Genomic DNA, 23942 nt, shown 5'->3' with positions numbered 1-23942 from the left:
GTTCATCAGTAACACAGCAGGAGCAAAGTCCATTTCGATGATTAATTTAGATATACCTTTTTCAATAGCAAGCTAGAGCCTGAAGTACAAACCCCAAACTTCAGCTTCGATAATCTGCCATTCCTCTAAATTAATAGAGAAACCTCACATCCAATCACCATTGTGGTCACGGAAGAATTCCTCCAACACCAATCGTGCTCAAATAACAGGAGGCTCTCACTTCAGCATAACATGCATCCTATGAGGTGCATTTTCAATTTTTAGAAGAGATTCCATCCATCATAGGCAGTTCCAACAATAACCATTTTGGGATTAGTAGGGAGGAAAAATTCTACTTAAAAAATTTGGTGGTTCCTCCATTTCCAGGTATACCAACATGCAAAAACAAACAAACAATTCCATGCTATCTTAGCAAACCACATTGCCTTAGACATCACATTAGTTTTCATCCAAGCTTTCAAATCTAAGTTAAAAGTATTGTGCATTTGAGATGGATCACACAAAATTTCCCAAATGCATTGAGCTCTACTACATTCCTTTAGAATATACATAATGTCTCCAATGGCCAAGGACAAAGTTTGCAAGAGGAATGGGTAGTTAGATTTCTTTGCTCATTAGTAAGCAGCTTGCCTTGACTAATGAGCCAAAGGAAAAACTTAAGTTTGGAAGGGATTTTGACAGTCCAACTCCCAAACCAATAAAAAAAAACAAGCCTTCTTTCACAACCATCATGAAAGCAAGTAGAGACTGAGAAATCCTCCTTAGGAAAGTTATTGGAATCAATATAATTAATCAAAGGAGCATGCAACATCCAATGGTCTTTTCAAAAATTGGCACCATCACATGTGTTAATTCTCCATTTCATACGTTTACGCAACAAATCAATTCCATAATTCAAGTGTAAGAGTAGTCAGACTTCTCAAGTAGTTTAGTATCCAAATAGACTCCCTTGTATTTCTTCTCATAGATTTTTACTTGAAGGCATGTATCCTTAGCATGAATTCTTCATCCAATTTTAGCCAACAAAGCTTGATTCAGCTCTGCTGTTTTCTTCAATCCCACACCTTCAATGCACTTAGGTCTGCAAACAATGCTCCAAATGTAAATGAATTATGTTTTTCTGCTCAGAGTCCTCTAAAAAGAAGTTTTTGTTCGACTTGTCTAGATAATCACATAAACAAGTAGGAAACCTAGTTTGGACTAAGGTATTGTAGGGGTGACTACTAGGACTAAGGTGGCCCTTCCAACCATGAAAGGAAAGAAATTCGACTTTGCACCTTCAATCACTGCCATGTAAGTTGATTTAGATTGATAAGAGGTACGAACGGCCGAGCGGCTTAAAAATCCGTAGCTTTGGGGTTGTTTTCATCTCTATTTTTCTAAAATGGAACTAAACCCTCACACACCCACACTACAATGTTACAAAGTGTAATTAACTCAAATAAAAGATACTTCTACGTCCGCTCAACTGTCACATCTTTTTTACTCACCTTACTAAACGATTTATTTTTTGTTACGCCCCTCGAAACTTGACTATATTGTTACATGTTTTATTCTTATAATTATTCATATGATTTATAGTGTTACCAGTTTACGGAGAAGTACAAATTCAGATTTCCAAGAAAGAAGTGATCGTTTTGCAACCATGATTCTCTGGTAGAGCTCCATTCCCTGGTCGGATCGATACAATAACTTCCAATCCTGAAACATTAAATAAAAAAGTGCCTCTTAAACATCAATGCCAAAAAAATTTTGAATTTTGTTTGATCAGTTTCCTTCATCTTTCTTAATTTCTTTCTTTCGTTCTTTACTTTTTACTTTTGTTATGTTGGAGCAACAATAAACTGGAACGGGTAGAAAAGTGTCTAGCGACCTGTAACCGGGTGTATACACCATCCTCTCACAGTATGTGGTCACGTGCTAGTCAAGCGACCCCTGTTGCGAGAAGAGGGTGTTTAAAACCCGGCTACATTTAACATCTCTATAGGGGTGGGGGTAAACCACAGGCAAATCATTACCTGCCGCCTTTGCAGCTACAGCTTCTTGAAAGACATCTGTCACAAATAAAACCTCCGATGGTTTATCAACTCCAACTGATTGTACAATTTCAGCATAACTGGTACTTTCTCTTTTGTTTCTGCGTGAGAGCGAGAGAGAGAGATTAGCTAGCTTGAAGTGAATTTGGAAAGCTGGAAGCAGAACACGTTAATGTTAAGTGAAAGCATTTTTTAACAGTAGAAAAGGATTCTGAGTTAATTTACCCCACTGTGGTGTCAAAAAATCCAGACAAATATTCTCTTAGGTCCCCATAATTTGAGTTACCAAATATAAGTCTCTGTGCCAACCTGCTACCACTAGAGTATATGTAGACCTGCCGTACAAAATTTCAACATTGAAGGTATGACATCGAGGAATTAACATCAACTTCACCAATGAATTAAATCTAATTTGTTTGGTTAGCATATGCACCAAAGACATCGGAAACATTAACACTTGATTAGCTATATCTTGACCATGCACGCACCTTTATGCCTGAATCATGCCACTTCTTAAGAGCTTCTGGTACATCATCGAAAACTACTCCCTTCAATTCATTCTTTTCATATCCAGTTCTCCAGATATGACCCTGAATAGCTAGAAGTCAGCTATATCCCAAAAGATACGAAAATGTAGCAAGTAAATTCCTTCTAAATATCCAAAATTGCTTACTTGCAACTGTTTCAAGGCAGTGATCTTCCGATCAGCTTTTATCATTGCATCAACATTAGCAACCAAAGCTGCAACAACCTCCTCTTTCCCCGCATCATCAGAGGGGATGGGAACAGCACCAGCAACACCTTTTTCCAGGTCTTCTTGAACCTACAATTAGGATGTAGAACTTTAAGTATGATTTCAAAGTGTCCAGCTTACTTCTATGATCTTCCGTTAACTTCTAAATTTAACTCTTTAAATAAAGAGCAATTAAATTGCTAGCCTGAGCCCAGAGCCGTCCAACTCTGCTGTATACATTTTTCGGGTATAACTTATGGTAAGGATTAAAAGGTTAAATTGTGGTTTGCTCATTACAAACTAATAGGATTCACATTCTTATCAAAAAGATTAATTACTTGCATAAAAATAAAAATAAAAATAAAAACAAAATCATTTCTTTTCATAGCAATGAAAGTAAAAAGGACTACTTTAATTCTAAAGCAACACTATTATCATGTTGTTAATCAGTGGCATGGTGCATTCACATGTCATGTGGTGCACTACTGACCCAGAATTAACAGCTGAATACTAATGTGATTTTACAGGTGTTAGTCCACAAAACAGCACTCTTGATTCTTGAACAAAAAACTTACCTGGATACACAAAAACTTTATGTCATCTTGGGTTTCTTCAGTGTCATATGTTGCAGACAAGTGCCTTCCAACATTATTGCGGGCATATGGAAAGAGAACATCAGTCACAAACGATATGGGAGTAGTAGTTCCCTCAATGTCAAGAACAATGCAACGCTACAGAAAAAGTGAAATCCATAAATAGAAGGAAGAAATATAAGTTTATACAAAAAACCATGAAATTGTTAACTATAACATTTCTCAACCAAAAGACAATATTTGCAGTAAAACGAAATAAACATATAAAGAAACAGAAAACTAGGGTTGACTTCAAAGCCTGATACTAAAAGTTTCAGAACCTGAGAAATTAAAAAAAAAAAAAAAAAAAAAAAAAACTTACTTGTGACGGCTCAGATGTATTATCTGAAGCTGCAGTCGCTGCCTTCACAGATATATTTCTGTGAATACCACTTTCTAAAACTCCCTTGACATTTTGTTGTATAGGGCCATGGTTTGGAGTAGTTGGGTCCAAACCCAACTGATGAAGTTTGATAGCAGCTTCAAAGAGATAGTGATAACATTCAGCCTGGAAAAGAAAAAAAATCTGATTGAATAAGCATCAGGATAAAAGGCTCCATTCTTCCAGATCCATATGTTAGCCATCTGTATCAACAGTTAACATAAGCTTCGATAATTACACTGACTGCCTAACCATTAGTATCATAAGCATCACCTGAGTCTTAGCATTGATCCACGAGTCACCCCAGACATAGATCCCATGGTTACGAACAAGCACAGCTGTTGTTTTCGGGTAGGCTTCAATCTATTGGACATGAAGGCAAGCAAAATACTCATCCACATAGAAATTCAAAGTTTAATATATTGATTTTTTTTTTCTTCCAATAACAATCAAACAGTTATTTTGAAAACAAAAAACCTTATCCATTAGCAAAGCTAACAATATGAAATGACAAAGAATTAAGTACATAACTGTGTCATGCATAAACTGAAACAGCCATATACTAGGATGGAGTCCATCATGATACTAGCTTTGGAGTCCATCATTCATAATAGCAGCTTTATTTCATCGAAAGCGGATAGAATCATCACACCAAAACCAAATTGAGTTTAAAACAGGAACGTACAGCTTTGGCAAGAGACTCTGTGAGCTCATATTCATAGGCAGTGTTCTCTATTATAGGGACCACAAGCTCATCATAATAACCGTGCCCTTTGATTCCTTTAATCATCTCCATATGAGTGATCTGCATATTTGTACACAGAAATAGGAACACAAACCATTAAAACAGACAACCAGTAAAAGTAGGCAGGAATATCACATAGAGAAAGGGCAACACCCACAGTCTCCCCCCCCCCCCCCCCCTTCCTCTCTTTCTCCCCTCTGAAAAAGAAAGTAAAAAAACTGAAAAGCATGCACGCCATTATTTTGCACGTGTTTTTTTACAAATCACTGCAACATTAAGTTCTGAACTACCCAAATTTCTGAAATCCATACCCTGCTTTAACTCTCATTCAAAGCGGGAGTCAATTAAATGAAGAAATATCCAAATTTTCAAGCAGGGGGAGGCAAACATAAAAATTCGGACAAAAAAATAGGACATTGACAGAAGAATAAAAACAACAGGTCCCTGTGTTTATTTATCAATTAGCAATTCCTTTATTCCTCACTAATGGATGCCAGGATTAAAAACTTACTCGAAATTCTTTTGCTAATGGATTGATCATTGTTACAAGACAAGATTCCATCCCATGACTATGAATAACAGCTCCTGCATCACGCATATCATATGCCTGGAAAACAAGGGAAATAATTATTAACTACTAATTTTCATAAGACAGGTGTCAGTCTTCCCAAAAATTAAACTAATGGTGAGTATTCATGAACCCCAGCATCCTCAAATAGGACTTGTCATAAAATGGAATGAGAAAACACAGACACAGGATCAATGGATCGCATTACAAGGTTAAAACAATGTTTTAGTCAAATTTACATGTCTGAAGCAGTTGAAGTGCCTTCAAGAAGCAACCTGGCCTTAAAAATATAGCAAGTAGTACTTGCTCAACATTAATTAGAACATGTATCCAGAACTAACAAACAAAAAGAAAACTCATAAATAAGAGGTCACTAACATCAAATATGGAACAATGGAACCACAATAATGCATCGACCACATTTTTTACTTAATGATGGTGAAATAAATAGTGTGAGCAAAGAGAAATAGCTTATACAGATGGTAGCTCACATGCCGCTACAGAGTATCAACAAAGTACAACTTCTCTTTTCTTTTCTTTTAGATAAGAAGATTTCAAATTCGGCCCATGACTAAATTCCAGACTTCTATCCAATATTCCAACTTGACATGATTCAGATGAGTCCTTGGGACCCTCTACATCCTAAGTCATGTAAGGTTCAAATCGATCTGCATTGTACCTTGTAACTGAGATTCATTGACATTTCTCTTTGCGAAATCAATTGCCTCTTGGCTCTATTCTGATAGGGATCCAATAGTCATAAGCAATCAAGTCTTCAAAAGTGATTATTTTGATGGCTAATGAAACGTGGGAAAAGATAATGGATCAAATTTCTTTTACCATCTTCAATATTTGGAGCAGGTAGGAACTACAGTCCCCACCTGGTCAGCGGCTTTAGCATGCCACAACCAATAGCTCTGGAAAAGGTACTCTGGTTGTAAAACTAAGATTTCATATTGTATTCTATGAGAGCTAAAACTTAGAAGTACCACTCCATTGTGCCAACAAAGTTGTTACCCAGCTTATACAGTGTATAAAATTAAAAGAACCTCAGAAGTTTTCATTAATGCCATAATCACATATTCAGCCATCAACTGTAAATGTACAAAACTGGAGAAGAGTCATTTCAAAGTTTTAAAATGTTCTGACTGATTTATCCAAATCAAACATTAGTTGGAACTAATTCACACTTTCTTTCCAACAAGAATTTTATAGTATTTATAAGAAGCACAAGGAATTGAAACCTTCATAAAAAGTGGACCACAATCAGAACACTTGGGAGGCTTATGCGGGTACGGCTTCGGAGATGGAGAACACAAGACAGATCCATTCGGAGATAACACATACATGTCCTCCGGTACCATTCTCTCCTTCTGAACGCCTGCACACATAGAAAAAAAAAACATGAAAAATTGAGCCCAGAAACAAAATAGAAGGTCACATATTGAAAATGAACCCACAGTTCCAATTAGGAAACTCCAATTTCTTTAGCACAGAGTATAAACCCAAAAAGCAAACAATATTTTGCCTTTAAGCTTCAAAGATGCATATCCTCAATCTGTTGGATATTTATCTGTTATTGTTATTTGATTTATTGAGTTAATTTGCTTCTGTTAATAATCCCTATTTGTCAGGGAACATGGTTAGTGTTTGACCTAATCTTTAGGAGAATCCCAATAGTCTAGGGTTGTTAGACGTGGGATATTTTGTTGCTTATTTTTCTGATTGCTTGTTTCCTAAACGGCTATTTATGCCGGTGTTTTGAGTCAATGAATAAGAAGAACATTCTCTCAGACTTTTGCACTCGTTAGCTTTCAAAGTTCTAGTTCTTAACAATTGGCATCAGAGCCCCCCACTGGGGCCTGGTTTGAAAAAGCAGCAGCTTTCATCTTGCAGCAGCAAGACTCAATGGCGTCTGAAAACAATTTTGTGCAACCTGCGATTCCACGCTTTGATGGTCACTATGACCATTGGAGCATGCTAATGGAAAATTTCTTGCGATCAAAGGAGTATTGGACTCTGGTTGAAACTGGTATCGCAGAGCCCGCTAGTGGGGCTGTCTTGACAGAGACACAGAGAAAGACATTGGAGGAGCAAAGATTGAAGGATTTGAAGACAAAGAACTACCTGTTTCAAGCAATAGATCGTGCCATCCTGGAAACCATCCTTAAGAAGGATACTGCTAAGGATATTTGGGATTCCATGAAGAAGAAATATCAAGGTACAGCACGAGTGAAACGTGCCCAACTTCAAGCTCTTCGCAAAGAGTTTGAGATTCTCCACATGAAGGAAGGAGAGTCAGTCAATGATTACTTTGCAAGGACATTGGTGATCGCAAATAAGATGCGTATTCATGGCGAAAATATGGAAGATGTTGCAGTCATTGAGAAAATCCTTCGCTCAATGATCCGCAAATTTGACTATGTGGTGTGTTCCATTGAAGAATCAAATGACATTGACAGTCTTTCGATTGATGTGTTGCAAAGCTCATTATTGGTTCATGAGCAGAGGATGACTAGTCATGTTGTGGAGGAGCAAGCCTTGAAGATCACCACTTATGAAGGAACATCTCCAGGTAGAGGTAGAGGACGCGGAGGCTTTCGAGGAAGAGGCAGAGGCAGAGGACGCCAATTTTCCTACAATCAAGGAGCACAATTTGACAAGGCAAGTGTCGAATGCTTTTACTGTCACAAGTTTGGCCACTATCAATATGAATGCCCTGATAAAGAGAAGGAAACTAAGGTGAATCTTGCTGAGACCGAAGAAGAAATGCTCTTAATGGCTTACATCGACAAAAAGGAAAACCCATCAGGTGATACTTGGTATTTAGACTCCGGTTGCAGCAATCATATGTGTGGTAATAAACTCTTGTTCTCTGATCTAGATGAAAATTTTAGAGAAAATGTGAAGCTTGGAAACAATTCTAGCATCTGTGTTATGGGTAAAGGGAATATTAAAATTCGATTGAATGGTAGCATGCAAACAATCACTGGTGTATTTTATATTCCAGAACTAAAGAGTAATTTGATTAGTCTTGGTCAGCTACAAGAAAAGGGTTTTGCAATCCTTATTCAGAAAGACAACTGTCAGATTCATCATCCGAAGAAGGGGCTTATTGCACAAGCCAAAATGACAACAAATCGGATGTTCCCTCTATACACACAGATTCCACATGATGATCAAACTTGCTTCACTTCAACCACACAAGACACAACATGGCTATGGCATTATCGTTATGGGCACCTAAACTTTAATGGATTGAAGACCCTGGAGCAAAAGAAGATGGTAAGAGGACTACCTCAAATTCAGACTCCTTCAAAGATATGCGAGGATTGCATTATTGGAAAGCAGCATCGTGACTCATTTCCAAAAGAGAGCACATGGAGAGCTACAGAAGTATTGCAATTGGTTCATTCAGATATATGTGGACCAATTAATCCAACGTCAAACAGCAACAAAAGGTACTTCATTACATTTACTGATGACTTTAGTCGTAAGACATGGATTTATTTTTTGGGAGAAAAATCTGAGGCCATTGCGGCATTTAAAAGATTTCGTGCACATGTTGAAAAAGAAACTGGAAATTGCATAAAGACTTTTCGTACTGATCGTGGTGGTGAATTCACATCACATGAATTTGCTAACTTATGTGAAATGAATGGAATTCGTAGACAGCTTACTGCAGCCTATTCACCACAGCAGAACGGGGTGGCAGAGAGGAAAAATCGTACTATTATGAATATGGTACGAAGCATGCTGACAGAGAAAGACATCCCAAAGAAGTTTTGGCCAGAAGCTGTCAACTGGAGTGTTCATGTTTTGAATAGAAGCCCCACACTTGCTGTTAAAAACATGACACCTGAAGAAGCATGGACCGGACACAAACCAGTTGTTGATCACTTCAGAATATTTGGATGTCTAGCCTATGCACATGTACCTGATCAGAAAAGAGGCAAACTTGATGACAAAAGTGTGAAATGTGTGCTACTTGGTGTAAGTGAAGAATCAAAGGCGTATAGGCTGTACAATCCAGTCACTCAGAAGATCATTATCAGCCGTGATGTTGTGTTTGATGAAGGCAACGGTTGGAATTGGGGCAACACTGTATCTGAATCAATTCCATTTGATTTAGATATCAATAATGAAAGAATGAGTGATGTACAAATTTTAGAAGGTATATTGCCAAATGTTCCAGCAACTGAAAACATAGTAGAACATGGAGCACAATCTTCCAGAGATTTGATGTCAAATGTTCCAGCAATCGAACCTTCTGAAGATCAACCTTCAAACTTAGATGCTCAACGGATCAGGAAAAGGCCTTTTTGGATGACAGACTATGTAAGTGGAGATGAATTATCAGATGATGATAATGTTACTCATCATGCTTTGTTTGCAGACAGTGATCCAGTGCTCTTTGAGGATGCTGTTAATAATATAAAGTGGAGGAAAGCTATGGATGCAGAAATAGAGGCAATCGAGAAAAATGATACTTGGGAATTGACTGATCTTCCAGCAGAAGAAAAAACCATTGGGGTTAAATGGATCTTCAAAACAAAGCTCAACGAGAAAGGAGAGGTTGACAAATACAAAGCGCGACTGGTGGCAAAGGGATACACTCAAGAATATGGAGTTGATTATGCTGAGGTCTTTGCACCAGTTGCAAGACATGACACCATTCGTTTGGTGGTATCATTGGCAGCACAAAACTCTTGGCCTGTTTATCAACTTGACGTGAAATCAGCCTTCTTGCATGGTGAGTTAAATGAGAAAGTTTTCATTGACCAGCCTCCAGGTTATGTGCAAAAAGGGTATGAAAAAAAGGTGTTCAGACTAAAAAAAGCATTATACGGACTGAAACAAGCACCCCGAGCTTGGTACAGTCGTATAGATGCTTACTTCTCTAAGGCAGGATTCCAAAAGTGTCCTCATGAGCATACTTTGTTCGTCAAATCTGGAGAAGGAGGTAAATTTTTGATTGTTTGTCTATATGTAGATGATTTGATATTCACTGGAAATGATGAAGCCATGTTTCTTGAATTTAAAACATCTATGATGAGTGAATTTGATATGACTGATCTGGGAAAGATGCGTTACTTTCTTGGTATTGAAGTAGTGCAATCATCTTTTGGAATCTTTATTAGCCAGAAGAAATATGCTCAGGAGGTTCTGGAAAGATTTCAAATGTCAAATTGTAATCCAGTCCAAAATCCAATTGTACCAGGTTTTAAGATTACTAGAGATGCTGAAGGAGAGAGATTTGATAGCACCTATTACAAACAAATCATTGGAAGTCTAATGTACTTGTCAGCCACTCGACCAGACATGATGTATGTTGTTAGTCTCCTTAGCAGGTTTATGGAGGAACCAACTGAACTTCATTATCAGGCTGCAAAAAGAGTACTTCGCTATTTGAAAGGTACTATGGATTATGGACTATTTTATAAGAAGGATGAAAGCAATGAGTTAGTGGGATTTAGCGACAGTGATTATGCTGGGGATTTGGAAGATAGAAAGAGCACATCTGGTCATGTGTTCATGTTAAGTTCAGGAGCTGTTTCATGGTCTTCAAAGAAGCAACAAGTTGTCACATTGTCTACAACCGAAGCTGAGTTCATAGCAGCTGCTTCTTGTGCTTGTCAGGCTGTGTGGTTAAGAAGAATACTTGAGGAATTACATTGCATTCAGAAGAAGCCTACACTGATATACTGTGATAACAGTTCAACAATCAAACTTTCCAAGAATCCGGTGCTGCATGGAAGAAGCAAGCACATTGATGTCAGGTTTCATTTCCTTCGTGATCTTACAAAGGCAGGTGTTGTTGATCTAGTTCATTGTCAAAGTCAAGATCAGGTTGCAGACATATTGACCAAGCCTCTGAAGCTAGAAGCCTTTGAGAAGCTGCGTGGTCTACTTGGAGTTTGGTCAGGATCTTCTGTAAACTGATTGCTTGAATAGCTTTCAGTTTAAGGGAGGGAATGTTGGATATTTATCTGTTATTGTTATTTGATTTATTGAGTTAATTTGCTTCTGTTAATAATCCCTATTTGTCAGGGAACATGGTTAGTGTTTGACCTAATCTTTAGGAGAATCCCAATAGTCTAGGGTTGTTAGACGTGGGATATTTTGTTGCTTATTTTTCTGATTGCTTGTTTCCTGAACGGCTATTTATGCCGGTGTTTTGAGTCAATGAATAAGAAGAACATTCTCTCAGACTTTTGCACTCGTTAGCTTTCAAAGTTCTAGTTCTTAACACAATCAACCAAATGTTAACAAGCGAAAAACCAACCACGATTACAATGAAATCTCCTTAATCAAAACATAGGCACATCATAAAAAAATTACAGAAATTAATCAACACAAACCCCACAATTAAATTCTAATAATACGAACCCAGATACCAAACAACACAGAAGCGCCAAAACACTCAACATTTAGCATAAATTACAAAAACCCAGAAAGCAAACAACCAAAAGAACCACACAGAACAGAGACTTACTAAATTGGTGAAAATCCATGAATACCCAGAAACCCCAAAAACCCAAAAAAATGAACAAAATTATTTTAGAGAGTGAGATATACCAGACGGAGACATGACTACAAGCTGCTCAGGCTTCGGAACAGAGTCATCGTGAACTTTGATTGTGATGCTGCCACCTGTTCCTGAGACCCATCCGAGATGGTAGAATTGGCGGCAGAGCTCGGATATCAGAGCCTTGGTGTCGCTCACTGCTTTGCCTTCTAAGTAGGCCTGCGACGTCGTACCGAGTTTCAGTCCGTTCACTGCCATTGCTGGTCTAGCTAGAGAGAGAAACTGTGATTGGTGGTGTGCTTCGGCACTAGGTTAAAGCCTACGCAATAAAGAATGAGAAAGTTCAAGGGTTCTGACTGAAGTCTGTATTCTGTTACCAGACGGTGACTGAAATGTTAATTGTGATTGGGCAAAGTCTGTTTTGTTATTTTTGCATTTTTCAATTAGTTCTATCCGGATCTTCCTCTCTAAAGCTCAGGAATTAAGTGATTTGAATCTTTGAAATTTGATCAACGGCTAAAAACATAGAAGTTACTAAAAACTTTTAAAAACTATATTAATTTTTTACTGTAGAATCAAATTTCAAACGTCCGAATCACTTGATCTCTAGGCTTTGAAGGAGAAGATTTGGAGAGGATCTGTTTCCTAGAGGACCTAGGCTGCTAGTGAGTGCAATGGGGAAAGTTTTATCAATTCATAGTAGGTACGAAGACCCTAGCAGACCATCTTAACATTCGAATACGTGAATACGTAACATGATCTCCTTCAACACGTTTTTCTGCCTATGGCATGGCAGAGTCATAAACTATATATATTACGCTAGAACTTTCACAAAGCATTTTTCAAGAACTGCGACCCAGAGCCTTCTTTCCCATCATTAAAAATACACAAAAGGATAAATCATTGTTCCTTATAACTTTATCGAAATATTTCATTTAATCTTAAATTTTTATTTGTAACATTGCATATTTTTGGACTTATTGATAGTTATTACGATGTGAAAGAAGCTTCTTTAAACGAGACTAAGAAGAACTATAACTTATTACAATATAGAGTTTATTTCTATATATAATTGGTCCAAGCTAGGACCGAAACCTTTTATGACTAGGTAGAGGCTTCTATTTAGAGTGATGGTTTATCATATTATTGTATTCAAAATTAAGTCTTAGGTTCGACTTCCATAAATAACTAGTTTATTATATTATTATAATTAACACATTGTATGACTTAACTTAATCGTCTACTTCATCGATATAAATAATAGGTCTCAAGTTCAAACTAAATTATTATTGGCTTATCGTGTCATAATATCAAAAAGTAATAGCGGGTCGTTTGGTTGTGGTTATGTAGAGACGTTAACCGCAGTGCATGAGATTATATACATATCCCAGATAACATCTTTCTTTCCTCCCAGTGTGCGGTACATCATCCAATTCTAACCAAAAATCAACCTCTGCAAATTACAAAACCAAATATCCATCCGTCCCTCCCTCATCCAACCATGTCAGGCAAAGGCCGTACGCTGAAGAACGTCAAGAAGTTCGCTGACTTTCAATACAAAATATTCACAGAAAAATATGGCCAGCAGCTCATTGACATTTTCGAGTTCCCTGTCAAGCTTGTCCTCGCTCCTTTCACTCTTGCTTTCGACATTGCCGGCTCTGCTCAACGTGGCTTTGGCGTTCCCGAGTTGCTACTTTAGGGACTTATGGCATAGCATTAGAGATGGGAAAGAAGGTGATATGCCAAAGGTAATTTATCCGTTCAATTTTCACGGTGGTCCTTATCTTTAGTTATGTTTGTTTTCTATGCTTGATATTACAGTGTCTAGCACTGTAATCGTTTGTAGTTGCACTATATATATCCATGTATATATTCGTGTGTGTGTATATATATATGTTTGTGTGTCTGTGTGTGTGTAGTTGATCATCTAACGGAAAACATGTTAAACTAAGTAGAAAATGAAACTTATATGTATTATTGTATAAAGGTGCTGCCTTTCTATAATTTTGTAGTGTACTACTTTTGTTGTGCTAGTTATCATTCTCTATCATTCACTAGTAATTTGCACACAACAATGTAGAACATTTTATGTGTATATTAATATTTTTAAACCATGGTACTAATGATGGTTTCTCTCTAAGCTGCCAAATTAGGTGTAAAAGAATCTTAGCTGTGAATTTTTCCTTGGTGAACTTGATGACATTACTAGGTTCATGGTTTATAGAAGTTGGATGATTTCTTAACTGCAATCTTGAAGTGCAGGAACTGTGGAACCTGCAATGGTTGGCAGGCATTGCGGTGTACCATGTGCAGAGGATCAGGGAGGGTGCACTACCAAGTGAAGAGTGCAATACCAAGTGAAGAATGTTGAATAAGAAGAGTATCCAAGATAACTCTAATGATCCCAAGAAGAAGAAAATAGAACACACTCTTAAAGAAAGCTTACAAAACAAACTAATTAGCAAAGCTTTTCTTATTTAGCTCTAGGCTTTGTTTTTCCTTGGATGATTTACAATGCTTAAGGACTTGGGTATTTATAGCAAACCAAATGATTAAACTAAGATTATTTATTACCACACAAAACACATTAATTGCACCTAATAATTTTTATTCAACCATACCTAACATTGCCTAACTTTCCATGCCTAACTTTGACATTGATTTTCAACACTCCCCCTCAATGTCAGCTCTCATTCTTTGCACTGTGCTGAGCAGACAGCGAAAATTTTCGAGCTTGCCTGTACTTAAACTTTTTGTGAACAAGTCCGCAACTTAATCATTCGTCTTGACTTGTCTCATCTCAATCTTTTCTTGTAGAACCTTTTCTCTGATAAAGTGGTAGTGCACTTCCACATGTTTAGTTCTTGCATGAAAGACTGGATTTTCCGCCAAGCGAATGGCCGATTGGTTATCACAGTACAATGGTACTGGATAATCTACTGGTTGATGTAGATCACTCATCAACTGTACCAGCCATGCATTCTCTTGAGTTGCCATTGCTGCTACTCTATACTCTGCTTCTGTGGTTGACAAAGATACCGTTGGCTGTCTCTTGCTACACCAAGAGATGGTTCCAGAACCAAGCTTAAACACATACCCAGTTGTTGATCTCCTGGTGTCATGATCTCCTGCATAGTCAGCATCACAGTAACCAACTAACTTGCAGTCTTTAGCTTTCTTGTACAAAAGACCATAGTCAATTGTACTCTTCACATATCTCAGTATTCGTCGAACTGCTTCCAAGTGAGGCTTCTTTGGATTTTGCATGTACCGACTCATCACACCAACTGCATAAGAAATGTCAGGTCGAGTCAAGGTTAAGTAGATCAGACTACCTACCAATTGTCGATACATCGTCACATCTTCCAAATCTTTTCCTTCATGTGCACTCATTTTGACATTTGGCTCCATCGGCGTAGAGATCAGCTTGCATTCGAGCATTCCGAACCTCTTCAATAAATCTTTGGAATACTTCTGTTGACAGAGAAATATTCCTTCTTGTGTGCGATCAACCTCTAGACCAAGGAAGTGTTTGAGTTGGCCAAGTTCCTTCATCTGGAAACGAACTGATAAATTCTCCTTCGTCCGAAGAATTTCTGCCTCATCATCACCGGTTATGATCAAGTCATCCACATACACTAGCACAATAGCTAGCTTTCCTTCATTGGCTTTGACAAACAAGCTGGAATCTGCAGGTGTTACTGAATAACCACTTTGTGTTAGAAATTCAGCAATCTTACCATACCACGCCCTGGGTGCTTGTTTCAATCCGTAGAGTGCTTTCCGCAGTTTACACACATATTCAGGATGATCTTGGTTCTGAAATCCCATTGGTTGGATCATGTAGATCTCCCGATCCAGCTCTCCATGAAGAAAAGCATTCTTCACATCCATCTGCCACAGATTCCAGTCTTTGTTGGCTGCAAGTGCAAGTAAGACTCGTACTGTTGTAAGCTTCGCCACTGGACTAAATGTTTCATCATAGTCTAGTCCGTACTGTTGAGAGAAACCACGAGCTACCAATCGTGCCTTGTACCTCTCGATTGACCCATCTGGACGACGCTTTATCTTGTAAACCCACTTGCAGGATATGGGTTTCACATCTCTTGACTTTGGCACGAGATCCCAAGTCTGATTTTGCTGAAGTGCATCAAGCTCTTCTTTCATAGCTGTCATCCACTCAGAACTCTGCGATGCTTCTTCGAACGTCTCAGGTTCTGTTGCTTCTTCAATTATGGCTGCATTGGCGTATTTGGGATTTGGTCTCCGTGCTCTTGTTGACCTTCGGAGTTGAGATTGTGGAGTTGATTCTTCCGTTTCACTTGGCCCACCTTCTTCTTTTGGTTGTTGATACACGCCAGTTTGCCAAGGATTCTGAGCCACTCTTTGTTCGACATCGTCTCCAACAATCAAATCTTCAGGCTCATCTGGACTTGATTGGATTTGGGCAGCTTGGTTTCCCAGTTTCCCTTGTAACGTATCTTCAAACTCTTTTGGGTCAAGTGATGCCTCATTTTCTGAGCACCAACAAGATGATGATTCTGCGTCCCATTCTTCCTCCACAGCTAGAGACGCAACGACATCCCAATCATCTTCAATTTTCTTCTCTGAGTTAGCGACGTTACTTTCTGCAGGCCTTTTGAACCAGCAATCCTTCGCCATGTGGCCATTCTTTCCACAATTGTAACATTTGCCCTCAAATCTTTTATTATTCTGGGACTGACCACGGTTGCCGTGATACTTCGGAGCTCCCCCTGGCCGAGAACTCCCTCCTCCTTGATGACCTTTTTCCTTGTCACCATTTCTTTTAGATCCACCACCAGCACGCTGCTTAAAGCTGCCTTTACTTTTGGTGTAGAGCGCTTCCTCCTCACCTTTTAACGAGACCCCTCCCATTTGCTTTGCCAAAGCTTCTTGATCGGCAAGCAAATTCTCGAACTCAACAAGTGATGGTTGGGTCGGCCATCCTTGTATAGCGGCAATGAACCCTCGATATTCGGGTCTCAAACCATGGATAATTATTCTCTTCATCCTGGTTTCCCCAATAGGAGCTGTTGGATCTAATTCTGAAATTTCGCGGCATATCGACTTCACCTTGTGAAAGTACTGGGCAATCGTCATGTCACGTTGTACCATCGATAGCAACTCATTCTCGAGAAGTTGCAATTTTGTATCGTTCCTCTTCGAAAAGAGTGTAACGAAAATGTCCCATGCTTCCTTTGGTGTTTTAGCATCCCGAATGTGCTCCATCATTTCTTCTTCTATTGTGGTCTTTAAGGCAAACATTGATTTGCCTGCTTTAATTTTCCACTTCCGCAAGACGCCGTTAGCATCTTCCGCTGCCGGTTGTGTAACTTCACTACCACCGACAACCTCCCACAAGTCTTGACCTTGAAGGTAAGACTCTATACACGTTGCCCACGTGTTATAGTTTTGGTTGTTGAGCTTCTTGATTCCTCCAACAACTTGAAGATCACCCATCGTATCGGCAAGACTTTGACTACACCGAACAAGCTTGAGTGACTACCGTGCAGAGTAATACACTACTCTCGACACAAAGAAGCTCCCTCTCAAGGTTTGTGATAACCCCAGCAATAATCTCAAGAAACCTTTTCTGATGTGGAAGATCAGTCAAAACTGCAACCACAGAGCATACTCGGAATTTCAAGAGACTTACAACCAATGCTCTACCAAGAACGATCCCTGACCGACTTAGCTCTGATACCAATTGTTGAATAAGAAGAGTATCCAAGATAACTCTAATGATCCCAAGAAGAAGAAAATAGAACACACTCTTAAAGAAAGCTCACAAAACAAACTAATTAGCAAAGCTTTTCTTACTTAGCTCTAGGCTTTGTTTTTCCTTGGATGATTTACAATGCTTAAGGACTTGGGTATTTATAGCAAACCAAATGATTAAACTAAGATTATTTATTACCACACAAAACACATTAATTGCACCTAATAATTTTTATTCAACCATACCTAACATTGCCTAACTTTCCATGCCTAACTTTGACATTGATTTTCAACAAAGAATTACACCCTGAGAAGGTAGACTTTCCTTCATTTAGATTTTGACCTCTATGTCTGGAAAACAGGTAACTCTATGAGTTATAATGTGCTCCTATTTGTTACAAAGTGAAAAGATATTTATGTAAAAATGGAGCTGTAGGATGCATGATTCAACAACTATTATTCTTGAAGTCTTAACTAGCCAAACATATGTTGGAAAAAATTGTAAGTTGTGCTATAATTTTGAATAACTTATGTCTACTGAGTCCCAGAATGAGCTAAAAAATCTCCAGTCTGTTGCCAAAATCTGTGATATGAACCCGATAAGAAGATTTTACTGCTCCTTATGGGTCTCATAGTATAGTCCTTCAAAACTAAACTATGGCTGTCATTCTAAAAATAGAGTCCATTTGAATGCTGGAATTTATTATATTTCTAGGCAAATATTTCTTAAAAAGTCTCTTCTGTTTGACTAAAAGTGGGCGTTAATAGCATTTCAGAAACAAATTAACATGTTGCAATATGCTTTTTGAAACTACATGCAGCTCTGCTTCACTCTTTCTCCTTGTTACCATAGTTTCAGACAATCGAGGTTGGTAGTTAAGGCTGGATTAGTTGAACATTTTATTTTAATCTTTTGTTTGTAGTATGTTTCGTCTATTTAATTGTATTTGTTTATAAATATTATCATGCAGTCAGTCCTTTATTCAACCACCAACATGATATTATCTTCATGTGTTTTATTTCTCCGTGAATCTTTATGCAGTGGAGAGAAAGCAACAGCTGAATGTATTGCAGATGCCATTGCTGATAATCGGGCTGAGTTGGTTCACCTTCCATCCGCCATAAATCTTGATGCGCCATTGCCATCTAAAGAGTGCCCAACCGTGATGGCACGGTAAACCTTTTGGCACCCTGTAAAGTTGACTTATTTACATATATTTAACACTATATCATACTCATAATCAGTAATTTTATCCAAATCATGTGGGTTACCATCTCACATAACTGAAGATCTGCGTTCATAAACTTGACACGAAATTTATGTTGTATTGCAGGGTGTGATGGACTGTACGGAGTGCAAGGGCAAATTACAAGTCAGAATCTCAGCAGATGATGTGAGCTATTTTTGGTTTTATAAAGCTTGAAATTATATTGTTTTATGTCTTACATTGATCTGAAACTCTGAATGTTCCAACTAGATCTTCACTTTCACTGCAATGCATAATTCAACACTAATGTGTGAACTTGCCTCAGCAATTGATAGTTCCAATTACTCGTAGAGTTCTCAATACATTAGTTGATTTAGTGTTGTAATATTTGGAGTTGCTTTAATACGTTTCAGAAGGGCCGTGTGTTATTTCAAGCAAACCTGTGTCAATCATTCAAAAGGAATTAGTTTAGTACGATGATACAAATCATACAATCTATATCCATTTAACTTGTTAAGAATCAAAAAGCTCTAGCCATGTTACTTTGTTTTATTTATCTTTTCAAAGTTGAGTTTAAAGAGTTTTTGCATTATATAATCATGTTCTCGTATTTCATGAATTCATTCTTAATGATGCTTCCATCCTCATAGGTCCATTTTATTTTTCCTCACAGATCATGGAGCCTCCATGGAAAGCCTACAATGTTTTGAGGAAGATGGACTACCCCTATGAGGCTAGTATCAATTTTTTCCTATGCCATCTGCTTTTACCTTTAGTGGGAAAATATTTGTTTTGACAAGTGTAATTACTAGCAAGAGAATTTTATAACAAGCTCCCATCTAAGTTTATGACTTCAAGAAGCGATTTTCCTCCCACCACTCCTCTCTCGGAAAGACCAAGACTTAGGGCATACGTTCTTGGGAACACAATGGGACCTTTCCCTTCTGCAGTCCTCCCTAATCCAACAAATGAGGCCCCGGACACAATATGAACTCATTTATTTTCAACATTGGAGACACAGTTTGATTATTAAACAACGGTATCTCATTTCTTCAATTCTTTTTGGCTTCTAAAGGATAATAGGAATATCTTCTTTAATCTGAATACAGTTAATAGAGTCAACCTTTTTTTAAATATAGGCACTCTGGCTGCAGCGATAAAAGTTTCGCTTATAGTTTAGTCTGCCGAAAGAGTGAAATTTGGTGACTGTTGTGGGCATGGCCTTGCTAGAGGAGATGCTTTGGGTTTGAAGATAGTCAGTCTAGCATTGGATCTATAAACTTTTGAATGATAATGATTTCGTTGTCAAGGAACTATCAAGGAATTAGAGCTCCATATTCCCAAGCATTATAATAATAAACCACAAACCAAGGAAATTTATTTACTCTTGTGAGATTTTAGTTTCTAAGTTTTGTTTTTATCTGAATTCCTATTAACGATCTTGTTAATTGTTTCAGTATATAGTTCACAACATGAAATATCCCAGCATTGCTGCATTTTGGCTGTTTACCTTGCCTCAGGTTGTGGGGGGATTCGACTTCGATGATGATGTCAAGAAAAAAATTTGGTGGCAATACAAGGTTCACAATTTATAAATACGGCATCAAAAGTTATACACAGCCTTGCTTTTATGTTGTTTCTTACATATTGTGACGGCAACATCCCAATGTATTGTACTTTAAAGATATTAGAACAATATAAGAGAAATGTGAGATTAACGTTGGTTACCTTAGTCTAATTATCTATTCATCTATTTCCTTGTTACTTTGTTATTCTTGGTTTAGGAATCTATGCGGTATGATCAACTTCGTGATGTGGTGGTCAAGCGAAAACCTGGCTGGGAGCAGTTGCACGAAGTAAGAAAATTTCTGTGCATAATAACCACTTCTGTGGAACATTCAGCTAACGAGCTTGGTTTTTTCGTATTTGTATTTTTAGTTGAAAAAATCCACTTCATCTCTCGAAAAGTTTATTGGAAACAAATTTAAGGTTCCACTATTGGCCTTTTGGTCTCTCTTTAACAACTCTTTCTTTTCTTATTTTTAGAAGAAAAAAACCTTAATGTAAGCTTCAGCTCTTAATGTCATATAACAGTGATTAGTCTATTGTGAATTTTGTTCTTACTGAGGGAACATTTGAGTTCCATCTGCTTCATAACATTTCCATTTGTTCAAAAACTGGATTCATATGTTGATAATCGAACTCTCATACATTTTTAAGAGTGCATTGTTTCTGCAATTTTTTGTAATTTGTTTCTTGAGAAAGATATTTGATATAAATTTGCTCATCATTGATAGACCTTGATCTCCATAGATCCTGCTTGAACCAAGGAAGATCCTGTTATTGTGAAAAATATCCCTTACTATAAAGCGAAGAAGGCCCTTGAAACAGAAGTCATGAAACTTGATCCTCCACCAAGGCCACAAAATTGGGGTGTAAATGTGGATGCAAATTTCCGCCTTTTTCTTCTTGGACAAAATTGCACCTACAAAACAATTAACACCTTAAGTCTAGGTCAAGAGCCTCACGTGCCCACGATGAGGTGGGGGGGGGGGCGGCTTTGGCTGAAGAACCTCCGATGTCAAAGTTAGAATTTAGATAGAAAAGTGTTTGGAGAGTTTTTTGGAGTTTTGTAAGAGTGTGGAACTAGGTTTTTAGAGAAAAATGGGTAGTATTTATAGGGCATGGCCTTTGGAGAAAAGGTGGCCGGCCTTTGGGATGCTTTTTGTGTGCATTTTGTGGTTTAATGTGTGAGTTATTTGGCAATTAATGAATTAATTAGGTAATTAATCCATTAATTAGCCAATTAACACATTTTTGGAATGAATATTTTGGAGGTTATGTAATCTATGTTGAAAGTTTTGAAGGCTATGGAATGATTTCCTTGTAAAGGATATGAAGTAAAGATGGATGAGATAAATTTGAACTTGTTACCTATTTTGGGCACTCTTGACTCGGTTGATGGATGATTCCCCACTGCTCGCGTGTAGGAAAACCGGTGTGTCTCGAGGGTAATTTTATCCTCTTCACCTAAAAATCCACGTGTTGCCTCTTGATTATTTTTTGCTCCACAGTAAGCAATTTATCTTCAATCTATAATATTAGTCTAAGTCATGAATGTACCAGGCAGAAAAAGGAAGATGCTCACTGTACTTCGGATAATTATGAACTAGCAGCAGAGCAATGGCAGGAACTGGACCTTCCGTTGAATGCATCTTGTTGGAGCAAGGAGGACCTCAAAAACCCTGAAAAATTCTATGAAATGACTGTTCTTCTAAATGCTCAAAGAGAATTAGGTGACAAAATTTTGGATGCGCGGTGGGAGACTAGATGGCGTCAAGAAAGGGTTAGTAACTTAATAATGTTATGTAGCTAAAAAAACGAACAGCCTGCTTTGCCCTTTCTATTTCTTAATGAGTTTAGTAAACGTATAAGAAATGAAGCAAATAGAATATCATAGATAAAATTTCATATGAGAGGCACATAACAACAACTATGAAGGCCATCTTTTCCTGTGATCATTTTTAGCCATGAACCATTGTTTTTCAGAGCAATGACATTATATATCCATTTTGATGGTCAGTTGAATGAGATGTTGGGGAAGGTATGACCGTACATGCAGAATATTGACGGCGGGACGACCCTCTCCCAGCCCATTATATTACAATCACCAGATCAGAATCAGAAGGTTTTACCACTTTTCCCTTTTCACTCTTTTATTAGCTATTGGCGAGCATTGATTCTGAGTATAAATTACAAAAAAAATGACAAAAATGCTTTATTTGATGAATCCTAGTATCCTATTATCCAAGCAAGAAAGGAGGAAGAATACTAATGCCCTACTACTCGGATATTCTTTCCAGAATATTTCCAGTTTCCCTATTTGTTGTCAGCTTATGATGCTCAACTTCATGCTGTTTCAGTCCTGACTCATCATCTTTAAGATTTTTGGTCTCTAAACGAAGCATGCCTTGTGGTGTAATGCATCATAGCGATTGATTTTGTGTCTTATATTTAGCTACAATCCGACTCTCAAATAAAAATCGAGTTAGACTTTAGATTGTAATAGAAGTGTTAAAATTGACTGTGACATGTAGTACTGGAATCGTATACAAAGTTTAACGAAGTCTTGCGTGTCCAAACTTTGTGTTATTTGGACGATGCTTTCCGTGTTTTGTAATGCTTGATTTAGGCTTCTCTTCATTATTGAACATCCATTAGATAGCTCCATTTAGAACTTTATGGTTCGGCAGTCTGTTTAAATACTGGTGAAAAGCTATTTTGCCTCAACTAATCACAGTACCAGCACCCTTTACTATCAAGTCCGTTGGTATCCCAACTGTAAAATGAAAGGTCTAAGATCCTGCTGGAATCCTACTTGGGTTTCCATACAAATTGAAGAAAGTGCTTTCTAAATATTAGCTTTTGTCAACCTTAGTTCACGGGTGGTGAACCTTAGGACCACATGTTTCACTTTCAACACATTGTTTTCATGCTGCATTGGTTTTGATCTATGAAAAACGTAGTTTTTAAAATTGAGGTTTCACCTTATGCCGATGTATACATCTATGTATCCGACAATACTGTAACTCTGTCTCATGCCTTGCAGAGGACCCGACAATGGAGATGGTGGTTCTTTTGATGATATTTCAGCCATTTTTGTACCCGGAAAGCACCACAGATCGCCTCTTGTTCTTTTCATTTTGTATTTTTTTGTCGCTACACTGCCCTCTTTATTAGTTTATTTCCCTTGTAACTCTCAGCTTCATCTATTCCTTTATTGAGGCTATTGGGAGATCGATTGATGTAAATGAGGAGCAAATGACTAGCGTAGCCTATTGTCAGATTGACGGTGCATCCCGAAATTTATAAGCCTTTTATCTATGATGAGCAAAGTTCAGTGTATTTGTTTTCTTTTATCCACTATTGTCTATGAGATTGAACTCGAGACCTCATCGGAGATTGAGTGTCACTTAGACCAAATGGTCATTGACGAATGTTGAATTCTTACTCTCCTAACATATTTGGATAAATGGAAACAACAAACTAATTACAAGAATGAGCCTGTTGTGGAGAAATTCTAGCATACGAACATCTCACACAAAAACGGGCCTTTTAAACATGCATCCCACCATGCAGGCCGACATTTTGTTTGTGAGGTGCTGCATACGGGTTCTCATATGCAAGAGTTTTCTCTTCGTTGTAGGAGAGCAACTTCCATATATTAGTATACTATGACGTTTCTTTTTAATAACACATTACTCTATGTAAGTTTTTATTTATAACATTGTATCATTGATACGAAATTTCACAGTGATAATGTATCCGTGCATGACTAGATAGACACGTTGTATGATTAAGCGGTTT

The 23942-nt window shown here is 37.8% G+C and overlaps 1 protein-coding gene and 2 pseudogenes across 4 annotated transcripts; 1 reads left to right on the top strand and 2 right to left on the bottom strand.

Moving 5' to 3' along the window:
• Positions 1-820: 820 nt before the first annotated feature.
• LOC137715989 (putative bifunctional methylthioribulose-1-phosphate dehydratase/enolase-phosphatase E1 1) lies at positions 821-12066 on the bottom strand. Of its 3 annotated transcripts, none has more exons than XR_015960527.1 (13): positions 11676-12066; positions 6341-6477; positions 5040-5135; positions 4469-4588; positions 4057-4146; positions 3724-3909; positions 3345-3500; positions 2710-2859; positions 2525-2626; positions 2262-2371; positions 2019-2137; positions 1453-1701; positions 821-1351 (listed from the first exon to the last, which is right to left on the bottom strand). XR_015960527.1 is itself a non-coding variant. In XM_088690715.1 (13 exons), exons 1-12 carry the CDS (start codon positions 11881-11883, stop codon positions 1610-1612), a joined length of 1566 nt encoding a protein of 521 aa, XP_088546841.1. In that variant the 5' UTR covers positions 11884-12011; the 3' UTR covers positions 942-1081; positions 1588-1609. The 3 variants fall into 3 exon arrangements, 1 of the variants encoding a protein (XP_088546841.1); XR_015960526.1 differs by having other exon boundaries at positions 821-960; XM_088690715.1 differs by having other exon boundaries at positions 942-1081; positions 1588-1701; positions 11676-12011.
• A 946-nt stretch (positions 12067-13012) lies between these two features.
• Positions 13013-23363, top strand: LOC137716527 (uncharacterized; annotated as a pseudogene). Its single transcript, XR_015960525.1, has 12 exons — positions 13013-13376; positions 13891-13975; positions 17666-17682; positions 18410-18541; positions 18702-18761; positions 19249-19308; positions 20033-20155; positions 20360-20431; positions 20873-21010; positions 21766-21921; positions 22159-22263; positions 23185-23363. The product of XR_015960525.1 is annotated as an uncharacterized LOC137716527 (transcript).
• LOC148697789 (uncharacterized) lies at positions 15248-17248 on the bottom strand (annotated as a pseudogene).
• Positions 23364-23942: the final 579 nt, after the last annotated feature.

This window comes from Pyrus communis, chromosome 3 (genome assembly GCF_041283825.1).
Source record: "Pyrus communis isolate YQ-2024b chromosome 3, ASM4128382v1, whole genome shotgun sequence".
Classification (NCBI taxonomy): domain Eukaryota; kingdom Viridiplantae; phylum Streptophyta; class Magnoliopsida; order Rosales; family Rosaceae; genus Pyrus; species Pyrus communis.
This window is presented reverse-complemented; position numbering and strand designations above follow the sequence as displayed.

Coding starts and splice junctions, on each gene's coding strand:
- LOC137715989 (XM_088690715.1), bottom strand. CDS start 11,883: ATGGCAGTGAACGGACTGAAACTCGGTACGACGTCGCAGGCCTACTTA. Junction 4,589..5,039: donor CATTAGCAAAAGAATTTCGA/GTAAGTTTTTAA, acceptor ACAAATATGCAG/ATCACTCATATGGAGATGAT. Junction 3,910..4,056: donor GGATCAATGCTAAGACTCAG/GTGATGCTTATG, acceptor TTTCTTTTCCAG/GCTGAATGTTATCACTATCT.